General features: G+C 32.7%; 1 protein-coding gene across 1 annotated transcript; it reads right to left on the reverse strand.

The window, feature by feature from the left end:
- Positions 1-421: 421 nt before the first annotated feature.
- On the reverse strand, positions 422-4,969 carry LOC132741653 (uncharacterized). The gene is made up of 3 exons (XM_060729873.1): positions 4,578-4,969; positions 3,429-3,710; positions 422-1,229 (listed from the first exon to the last, which is right to left on the reverse strand). Exons 1-3 carry the CDS (start codon positions 4,627-4,629, stop codon positions 1,117-1,119), a joined length of 447 nt encoding a protein of 148 aa, XP_060585856.1. The 5' UTR covers positions 4,630-4,969; the 3' UTR covers positions 422-1,116.
- Positions 4,970-11,906: the final 6,937 nt, after the last annotated feature.

The following is an 11,906-nucleotide window of genomic DNA, read 5'->3' on the forward strand; positions in this document are numbered from 1 at the left end:
ATATATTATTTTTGATGTGTTCAATAGATGATAATTTCAAAATTTCGATAAATTTGTGTATATTAATGAAGCATTTATTAATGTCTACACAAATACGTAAGTGTTACGTATGAAACACGACAGTTCAATTTAGAAACATATCTTGCAGTGATTCCTAGATCTAAGAAGAGCTGTCAGTAGGACAGCGTGCTCGACTATTCTCGGTGGGCATTATAACGTAAAACAACGTTGATACAGTGACCTCTCCCTGTACACCGTTTGAGATTATATGATGGTGAACAACTGTGCAAAGTCTCAAAGCCATATGCCCATGGATTACAAATAATTAAAAGTTCAACTTAACATCAAAAACAATTGGTGCGCCGCGCCGTGGTTATTCATTATCACAAAAAGCGTGGAACACAATATTTAAATTTATCTTATACTCAATTTGTAGAAAACTACCCATTTGTCAATGGACTTGGATATTTGAAGTTATACGAAAACTTTAACATAAGCGGTTACGCTTACACCGACACCGACGCTGCGGATAGCTCTCATTCTTCGAGCTAAAAATCAAACGCTCTTACAAAATTTCGAAATAACCGATGCCAGTGAAAGCAGTTTAAACTTCTTGTTATAAATATACACCATCACTGAAAGATACAACGAAATTTAGCGTCCATTAGCAGCGACCCGATATTACAGTAAACAAACTTCACATGAATACCAACCCTATAGTACTGTATTTTTAATCAGTAATAAACACCATATAAAATACATAACGCTGTTTTAAAATCTGGCGGAAGCCCACAATCAAATGTCTTCATTTTGTTTGTGAGCTTTTTTGGTATGAGCGAACACGTTTTTAGAAACCGGTGCCGGGGCAAAAACAGTTATAGCAAAAACATTCAGTAGTTTAGATTATTTGGAACAAATAGACATTCAATAGGTTAAATATATAAATCGATTTTATCCGACCATGGCCGTTTTTATGCCAACTCGTTTTTTACTAATGAATACTAGCAGGGTTTTTTTTCTTGTTGTTTTTTTTCTTTGTTTAATTGCAACCACTTTTCCTTTATTCCAAAGTTATAATATTTGAATAATAAACATATATACAATATATAATGGTGTTCAAAATGTCAGATATACATGTACATGAATATATAACTTACATGATATGTCTCCGAATACAATCAGTTTATCAGACGGAGGTTTCCGTGGTGACGGTTGTTTCACCTCAGAATCTGAAGAAAATATCAAAATACAATTCACATAAAACATCATCTGTTTACATTTATATAGAGATCATATTATTACTACAAAGAACTAGTGCATGTTTATCTGAAATTTACGTGATTTGAGATGTTAGCAAGACATCAACATATTTATCGTCTATTGAAAATTTCAAGAAATATTGACAATTTCAAAAACAAGATTAATGGCAATTCTAAGAATTTTACAGAATGTTACAACATAACCTTGATTAAAAGGTTTATCTTCTTAACATTTTGAAAGACTAAGTTCTAACTGGACGAAGATACATAAAATAAATTCAAATAAAGATATTGTTTTCATTATTATTGTAATTTATCATCATCATCATCATCATCATCATCATCATCATCATCATCATCATCATCATCATCATCATCATCATCATCATCATCACATCATATAATAATTACTTTTATTATTATTATTATTATTGTTATTATTTCATTATTATTATTATTATTATTATTATTATTATTATTATTATTATTATTATTATTATTATTATTACGCTTTTACCAAATGAGTGCATGCAATTAAATTCGTAATCTTAATATGTATATGTCCATGCAGATCACTTGTGAATATACTTTAACAGGGAATAATTAGATAAAAGTTTCAATTACTAGTAATTTGATCAAATTGTAAAATCCGTTATAGACATTTCTTTCATTCGAGGAAAGTATAGTTGGAAGCCCCCAAACGTCCGATGAATATGAACTCCAATATACGGGCAACAGCTGTATCTTATAACTTACATGAAAACTAACACTGTTAGCATATGAATCTTTTAAATAAATCAGTCAAAAAATGATGCGTTGAAGAAATGACTGAGACGATGTCTCCTACTACTATCGACGAAGATGATGGTGCTGATGCTGATACTGCTGCACTTGTTGTTAATACATAACAATGATGATGATGATGATGATAATGATAAGGATAATGATGAGGATGACGGTGATGATGATGATGATGATGATAATAATGATGATGATAATGATGATAATGATGACGATGATGATTCTGATGATGGTGATGATGCTGATGATGATTAAGGTGATGATGATGATGATAATGATGAGGAGGGAAATGGTGATTATTATGATGATGATGATGATTATGATTATGATGATTATGATAGCGGTGATGATGATAGCGGTGATGATGATAGCGGTGATGATGAGGAGGAGGCGGAGAAGATGATGGAAGAGGAGGATGATGGTGGTGATGATGATGATGATGATGATGATGATGATGACCAAAATCATTGTCATCATCATGTTGAGATAAAGACATAATTTTTACTATAACCATGATAACAGACATTTTCTTTAAAACAAAGACAAAGCAGGTAAATACAACTTAAAATAGTTAATTGTCCAAAAGCAAAAGAAAGGAATAAAAGATATCTTAATATTTAGTGCAGTGTCTTAATAATAAACAAACATTTAAACGCTTAGAAGACACTTGCAAAATTAAAACAAACGCTAAATAGAAAGTGGTTAAAATACTATTATTATAAGTGAAATGAATTTAACACTTAACATAGCTTTTAAGCTTTACTTATTTTGTGCTGCGTAAAAAGAAACTCTCATATAAGATAAATTCTTAATCAATAAAATGAAGGGGGGAACTAGCTGCAAAGCAAAATTATCTAGAATGCAAACACAAAAACTGTTTAGAATATGGGAGAAAATAAAATGTTGACAGTGTAGAAAGACATTAATTATGACTATACGCATGTTTCTAGTTTGAACCGTTTTTTTTTTCTTCAAGCAGCGAATATTGTTAATAGCGAGTTTAGTAATAATTTGGAGCATCCTTTGAAATAAGGTTATTCAAGAAGCCAAGGTTGTTAAGCTACGACATTCATCACGTGTCTATGATAAACAGACTTGATTCCAAGAACAGCAAAATATAGTGACAAAGCAATTATATGAAAACTAAAACGACCATGCGGGGAAAAGCAAAAAAATACATTTTTGTATTCATATAAAACATTCAAGTCACATATAAAAGCAGGCATAACCTGAGAAACATTAAATATGTAAGATTAAGCCAGAAAACAGACAGACAGCCGGGTTATTTTTACAAGTACATTTTGTTAACTTGTAAATTCAGGGCAAGCAAGGTTATCTTTCACAAAACGCCATGCTTTTTAAACCTACAAGAACTTTCTGTAAGTTTCGGTGTTGTTGGCGTATTCTGTCTCTTTGGTATTCCATTTGTTTCCTTTTGATCTAAGTTCCACGTGACATTTTGTGTTTTCGCTTTCGTCTTTGGAATGTCATCGTCATTTCCGGTTTTAATTGTCCCATTGCAAACGAGGCTATTCTGCAGACGACCATTTAAAGTACTTCCGGTTTTTATTGGAGAATTTATTCCGTATAGGTTCAGCTTAGGAACAACTTGGCTTTTACTTGTGTTTGAGTTAGACTGGATCTTTCTAGCTTTAATATGTATGAATATATTAATAAATCTAAATAGATCTATGCTTATGAAATTATTCCAGATCACATAGCCCTTCTTTTGGTCAAAATGTGAACATGTCAATTATGAAAGAAACATACTTGCTGAAAATTCACCTAGCATTTTCATAACTGGATGTTTCTAGCTAAAATATTATAAGAAAGCAGCACTAGTGTGAAAAATGAAACCAATCATGGCCAGCAATCATAATACTGACATTTGTCAATACAAGACTTTTCTAATCATAAAAAACAGAATCAAACAAAATGGTATTCAAGTTACTGTCCAGACTCTCAAGCCAATTTTAACTTTTATAAGTATTATAAGTATTGTAATACTAACTGAATGGTACATGCCTTATATGTATTACTTTGATCATACATATCTTAACGAAACTATTGACACATGTAAACCTAAGAAAGATGATCTGGCACGGACGTTTCTATTCTTACCATGCAAGTAACACGAACCTTTAAAATGGATAACTTCCGGTTGAGAGATAATTTATGCAAATAAACAAAGAAAGTATTGAATAATAATGAAAATGAAAACGCATTTTGTCATTTGGAGGACGATGCTTGCTTATGTGATGAGAAATGATGCCAGTTAGAGAGATTATTTGACTTTGTCTTCTCTACACATCTACATACCGCTCAAAATTTATTAGTTTTATAATAAAAACTGATATAAGATCGATAATTTACATATATTCGAAACATTTACAAATCAGCAAATCAAAAAACACCTTACCAAGCGAACTAAAGCACAATATCCTATTTTAAACATCTAAAAGCCCTAAATTGAAGAAACTTTTTTGTGGAAAAAAGGTGCAGTCATTGTTTACTTACAATTTTGTACAAACGAGTTGTCGTCTCTGTTCCCGTTAGTTGTTGGACTCATTAAACCATTTCTGCTAAATGACGTCAGTTCCCCCACAGGCGGTGTTTTGATACCAGGACTTCCGGTTGTGTTATAGGTCTGGTAAATTTGTGACTGTGGTGCATACACAGGTGGCGTGTAGGGCGGGGTTCCGGGCGACCTCTGGCGAGATGGAGACAGGGCAGGGGGCAAGGAAGGAGATTTAGGGAGCTGTCGCTCGGACTCTTTATCTCCAGTATCTTGAGATTCTGCAAGATAAAAATAAAAAATTAGCGAATATTTAAAATTTCATTGTAGTTTCCTGTCATTTTGTTGAAAAGGATGGAGAATTAAAAAAAAGCACTCATGTATAACGAGAGAAAGGCAAACCATCATATACAAATCAAGAGAATGAAATGATGCTGTCTCTTTTTTATTGAAAAAAAAATCTAATTATTCGGAAAGGAAAAATGTCTTATCATACAAAAAATACATCCTGTCACATAATGTAAATTTAGTAAAAAGTAATAATGAGCAAAGAATAATCAAGAACAAAAAACTGAAGATGGATATATATCTGTCCTGTTATGTGAGAATACATGTTTAAGCAGGCTACAAATAAACAGTTAGATGTTAATAGAAGACTCAAGAATAAAGCAGGTAAATAGATGGCGGATTTTTCAAAACAGTTATGTAGCCAAAATACAGGTCTTCAATATGCCCACATTCACCAAAACCACCCTCAAAACCTTTTAAAAACACTTTAAAAATTTAAAATGAATCGTTAAACCTTTTTTTACGGTTGGCCACAGAGTTTGTTTTCCCCAAGGGTAATTATCTCGTTCCCACGAGATAATCTCGTTCCCCACACATTTAAAACTCGTTCCCACAGAAAAAAAAGGTGTTCCCACGACAAAAAACCCCTTTAACGCCCGGAAAAATTTTTCCCCTTCAAAATTAAGGGGTTCCCACGAGATAATACTTTGTTCCCCAAAGAGATAATACCGTTCCCCCGAAATAAATTCTCCCAGTTAAAAATCTTGTTCCCAACCCAAATAATATTCAGCACAATCAAAAACTCAGTATAGTGGAAAAATTTAAAAGTTATTTCCCTTTTTTTTTAACAAATGACTAAAATGGACTTTAACAATCAGGCTAATATTAGAAACCTTATATCAAGATACTTTCATGAAAGATTGAATTACCGGCAAATAGTGACTGTGTTGCGAGAACAACATGGGATATTATTGTCAATAAGACATTTATATAGACTTTTAAGGTCTGAAGGACTTCAACGAAGGTCGTACTCTGATCCATCTTCAGTTATAGACTTCGTCCAGAATGAACTCCAACATTCCCATTACGTTGTGGATAAGGAATCCCACACTCGGTTTGAGATATGTCAAAAAACTCGGCAGAGCCTCATTTTTGTACAAATCCAAACCTCGTGTGGGATTTCCTTATGTACAACTTATGGAAGTGGTCTATTCACTTTATCTCTAAATGTGACACGCCGTATCATTATAGTAAACATTTATGCAAAGTTATTTCAAAATTCCTTCATGGATAAGAAAAAGAAACAGACAGGACGAAATGAAGACAGACAGACGGACAGACAGTTCGAAAACTATCAAAAATCATTCAAATTGTATGGTAACGAACCATCGTACCATTACGAATCTGATCCACACAGCAAAATGCAATGATTTAAAATTGCCCTAACGGAACTCTGTACTATTCCCACTGAATACCTTATCGCAGACGTCTAATTAACAGTATTTTATTCCTGTATGACTATGTATTCTTAACAATTTCTTCGCAGTTAATGAATTTCGCTCCTATCTGTATTCTCATGTCTCGTCGCATTTAAAGTTTTTCTCTCCTGTATGTATTCTCCACCTCTAGTCACATTTAAAGTATCTTTCTCCTGTATGTATTCTCATGTCTCGTCTCAGTTAAAGAATTTCTCTTTTGTACGTATTCTCATGTCTCGTCGCAGTTAAAGAATTTCTCTCCTGTATGTATTCTCATGTCTCGTCTCAGTTAAAGAATTTCTCTCCTATATGCATTCTCACGTCTCGCCGCAATTAAAATCAAAGCACTGAATGTACTGATGGGGAGGCTATGAGAGAATGTTTCAGACTTATAGGTTCTTTTTTTTTTGCTTAAAAATTTGCTCCCCAAAAAAAAAAAATCACATGCCTATTTATCCTTACTTTTTTTAAACCCTTTTCATAATACTTAGGGTTAAATTTTGGGGTTGGGATTTATTCTTTTTTTAATTTCCAAACATTTAATTGGGTCACTTTGGGGAGGGGAATCATCCCAAATTTTAAAAAACCCAAACTGTCAAAAATAAATGACTTTCCCAGCAAGATACGCCCTTTTCTTTAAAACAATAAATAACTTTTTAAAACAAGGGGTTCCTTAAAAAAATTTCTGGGACTTTTTCTTTCATAAATACTTTTTTCATTTTAATTTTATGAATAAATGAAAAACAACTGCAATGAGCAAAATTTTTATTAAAACAAAAAATTAAACACGTTTAGTGTACCAAAAATTGAGATCAATAAAAAACGGCTTTGATGAGTTTTAAATTTTATTCATGCCCCCGGGACAAAAGGGTTGTTTTCCCCAAAGAAAATCTCGAATAAAATCACTTTTTCAGAAAATTTAACCCCATTTCTTTACGACGGGTGGGATAATAAAAAAAGCTAAATATTTTTTTAAAAAATAACATTTCGGCAAAGCTTTTTCAAAAACTGAATTAACCTAATTTAAAAATTGACAAAAAGGGTTAACCTTTTTTTACCCCCAACACTAAACCAACTTGTTTTATTTAACGAAAGTTTCACGTTGTTTTTTAACCCCCACACCTTAAAATATATACGCGGAAAACTTTTTTAACGGGGTGTGGGGTTTAAAACGTGGGGTTTTCCCCGTCCCCCTTTCCCGAAAATTAGTAGAACATCGAACCCGTCAGTGTATGAAGGTTTAAAATGGCGTTTTTTGGAATTTTTTTGTTGAAACTTTTTCCAAAAAATTTCCAGAGGGGGCACTTTGGGGAAAAAGGCACAGGAAGGTCAAGTCAAGTCATCATAAAGTCCCAGGGTGTTTGGTTGCCCCCTGTGGGGACTTACTCGGGAGGTTTGGCTAATAGATCCGTTTTTTTTTGTCTCAGTAAAAAAGTTGATCCCTGACGGTTTTGCTTCCCCTTTCCCAACCAAAGAAGGGGAAAGAAGGCTTCCGGGAAAAATCTCTTAAAAAAACCGCCCCAGACAAAACCGGACATAGGGTTTTTCCGGGCCCGATATAAAAATTTTTAAAACACACACACTTTTTTTTAAAACAAAACAACAACACTTTTTCTTTTAGAATTTTTCAAGTTTTTTAAAATGAATAAAAAATTCCTTTTTTTGCCCCCCCATTTTTTTTAGAACTAAACCAAAAAAAGTTTTTTTTTTTTTTTTTTTTTAAAAATAAACATTAATCACTTCAGCGCGCGCAAATATCGGTTTCAAATTAAAGTTTCGTAAGATATGTTAATGACTTCCCGATGCTCGACTGTAAGTAATTTGTGTATGTATGCGGTTTTTTTTTTTTTTTTTTTTTTTTTTTTTTTTGTTTTTTAATTAAAGCTTCTTATTCTTTAATATTTTTTATGTATCTCATAATCTGTATTGAAAATTTGAATTTTATTACACATGGACTATCAAATTATGATGTATGCCCTAGAATTGAATAAACTTTCTAATTACACAATACGGGGTCATACTGATCTTTGCGTCTTTCTCTGAAATAATTATTTCCTTGTTAAAACATATTTGACCACAAATTTCTGTCAATTAACTGTTCACTTTACTTCCGATTTTGTTGTACGGAAACACATGTTTCTATTTGTGTTTTCTAATCAATTCGAAACTATAATCAGTTTTTAATGGGATCACCACCGCGCGTTTAAACGACTACTAGAGTACTTTGGGTCATGTTTTTTACCACAAATTTTTGAAATGTTTTCTATTGGATTAAAATGAGCCATAAGTTAACTAAACAACTGTTTGTATAATTCCTGAAACCTGTCTAATTAATTATGAGATTAATGAATATATTAAGAACTTTCACTAAACAAAATTATTCCTTTAAAAAAAAAAGAGCACATGTTTAAAATTTTTCCTATACAAATAAAAAGATCAGAGTGGGATTCTGTCAATTTTGCCAAAGAATACTTTTTTATGGTTAAAAGTTAATTTTTAATGAATTTAATGTAAGATGAAAATATAAGTATTAGCTTTTTTTAATTTTTGCCTAATGTAAAATTTTAATATTGTGCTGGAATTTTTTCGGAGGTCCTTAGGGGTTTTGTTAGTTTAAATAGTTTTTTTCTGGCGGATAATGGTTTTAAAGGGAATATAATGTTTTTAAAAAATTTTTTCATCACCCTCAGTGGGAATTTTTTGTTAAAAGATAAAAATTTACTAAACACTTTTAAACATTTTGCGGTTTTTGACCCCTTTTTTTTCCCCCGACAGGGCCCCTGGGGGGTACAAATAAGTTTTGTTTTCCTTTTTTCCCCGGGAAGCAGATCCATGTCTCCCGAAAGTAAACGAAGTTTAAAAATTTTTTCTTTTAAAAAAAATTAAGGCCCATTTTAATTTGTTTTAAAAAAAAAACATGCATATATTTTAGAAATTGGTTTCAAAAATTTTAGTTTAAAGACCCCTCAAAAACATTGCGCTGGGGGAGTAATTGGAAAATTTTTTATCAAAAATAAAAAGAATATTTTCCACGAAAAAAGCATTTTTCATAAATTTTCCCTTTTTCTTTTTTTTAAAAAAAAAATTTTTTAAGTTTTATTTTTAAGGGTTTTATACCAGAACATTTTTAAAAGACGTACTATGCCTAACCCGATTACCGCGGCCCTTTTGGGCGCCCCGAGTAGTGATTTTTAAAAAAAAATCAAGAATTTTTTTAGAAATATTTTCCTTTTCAAAAATTTCAAAATATAAATTAAAAAATGAAAAAAATTTTCATATTTTAAGCTTTTGATAGTGATGAATCAGCTTTTTGAAAAAATCAAGGGAAAATTTTTTTTACCTTTTATTTTCCGCGGGGAGTAAAATTTACAGGGGGGGTTTTTTAACAATTGGGTCCCGGGAAAAAGCCTCCCCAAAAAACCCCTCCCTGTATTTTCCCTGTCACGTCGCAATTAAAGAAGTCTGTTCCTGTTTATATTCTTATGTTTCGTCGCAGTTAAAGATTTTCTCTCCTGTATGTATTCTCATGTCTCATCGCAGTTAAAGAATTTCTCTCCTGTATGTATTTTTCTCTCGTGTATGTATTCACATGTCTCGTCACAGTTAAAAATTTCTCTCGTGTATGTATTCTCATGTCTCGTCGGAGTTAAATAATTTCTCTCCTGTATGTATTCTCACGTCTCGTCGCATTTAAATTATTTCTCTCCTGTATGTATTCTCATGTCTCTTCGCAGTTATAGTATTTCACTCCTATATGTATTCTCACGTCTCGTCGCAGTTAAAGAATATCTCTCCTGAATGTATTCTCATGTCTCGTCGCAGTTAAAGAAGTTCTCTCCTGTATGTATTCTAATGTCTCGTCGTAGTTAAAGAATTTCTCTCCTGTATGTATTCCCATGTCTCGTTGCTGTTAAAGACTTTCTATCCTGTATGTATTCTCATGTCTTGTCGTATTTCAAGTATTTCTCTCCTGTATGTATTCTCATTTCTCGTCGCAGTTAAAGAATTTCTCTCCTGTATGTAATCTCACGTCTCGTGGCATTTAAAGTATTTCTCTCTTGTTTGTATTCTCACGTCACGTCGCATTTAAAGTATTTCTCTCCTGTATGTATTCTCATGTTTATAGGCCAACATCGTTGCTATTGGGTTTACCCTTTAACAAAGTGAATGTTTGGTCGCATAGGGATCATGTGGCTGTGATACTGCTGGATGCTGTGTGATTTCTCCTTTAATTGGGTAGTGCGTTTATGAAGTTCATACAGAAGAGGCTTTTTGTTCATCAAATAACATAAAGGAATATATGATAATGGATACAGAAAAGAAAGTCATATAAATATGACGTTTGTTGTCATGTCTGTGTCTCAAGTTTTTACATGACATTTTGTTATTTGTGGCTATACATTTATAAAGACGGGTGTGCTATTTTCTTACCCTCGGGATCCATTATACGGAGAATGGTTGCTATGTCGCCTGATCGAACATATAAACCATTTGCCAGACATCTTTCACGCATAATCCTGTATCCGTGTTGCTGGCCTGAATGTTGGAGTTCATTCTGGACGAAGTCTATAACTGAAGATGGATCAGAGTACGACCTTCGTTGAAGTCCTTCAGACCTTAAAAGTCTATATAAATGTCTTATTGACAATAATATCCCATGTTGTTCTCGCAACACAGTCACTATTTGCCGGTAATTCAATCTTTCATGAAAGTATCTTGATATAAGGTTTCTAATATTAGCCTGATTGTTAAAGTCCATTTTAGCATTTGTTAAAAAAAGGGAAATAACTTTTAATTTTTCCACTATACTGAGTTTTGATTGGCTGAAATTATCTCGTGGGAACGAGATATTATCTCGTGGGAACAAGATAATTAACTCGTGGGAACGAGATATTATCTCGTGGGAACGAGATATTATGTCGTGGGAACGAGATAATTATCTCGTGGGAACGAGATATTATCTCGTGGGAACGAGATAATTATCTCGTGGGAACGAGATATTATGTCGTGGGAACGACTTATTATCTCGTGGGAACGAGATAAATAAAGACACCCACATGTCACCTCTGTGCCACCGTACTTTTGCATACACTACAAGCTCTATATCTTGGTCTTGTCTGTCACAATTAGCACTCACGACGAATAGACAAAACAGAGCATTTTAACGCCATTTAAACACATGAAACGTTTAAAATTTTAAAAGCGCAACATATTCAAAAACACCTTTATCAATACTGTTTGTCGAGTAAAAGCAACAATTCGATACCAACGATTGCAATTGGTGGAAACAATATTATGCACTTGTTTGTTCCACTAAACATTGAAAACTTACACTGTTCAAAGCAAAGATCTTAGTGAAGTTATTGATTAAACAAACAATAGAAATTGCGATGTTACAGCGTGGAAATATTACGGAATCTGGTTTCAGCTATTAAAATCTGGTTTGTTGAAACTTTAACTATTCAAAAAGTCAGTGTTTTAATTAATTTATAACACGCCAATTGTCAAAAGACAAGGTTATGAACGCTTTGTTAAGTTTCAAACAGCACACATAATCCTGCGTAA

This window comes from Ruditapes philippinarum, unplaced genomic scaffold (assembly GCF_026571515.1).
Source record: "Ruditapes philippinarum isolate M1 unplaced genomic scaffold, ASM2657151v2 ctg20465_1_1_1_1, whole genome shotgun sequence".
In the NCBI taxonomy this organism is placed as follows: Eukaryota; Metazoa; Mollusca; class Bivalvia; order Venerida; family Veneridae; genus Ruditapes; species Ruditapes philippinarum.

Coding starts and splice junctions, on each gene's coding strand:
- LOC132741653 (XM_060729873.1), bottom strand. CDS start 4,629: ATGAGTCCAACAACTAACGGGAACAGAGACGACAACTCGTTTGTACAA. Junction 3,711..4,577: donor CAACTCGTTTGTACAAAATT/GTAAGTAAACAA, acceptor TACATATTAAAG/CTAGAAAGATCCAGTCTAAC. Junction 1,230..3,428: donor GAAACTTACAGAAAGTTCTT/GTAGGTTTAAAA, acceptor TATTTTCTTCAG/ATTCTGAGGTGAAACAACCG.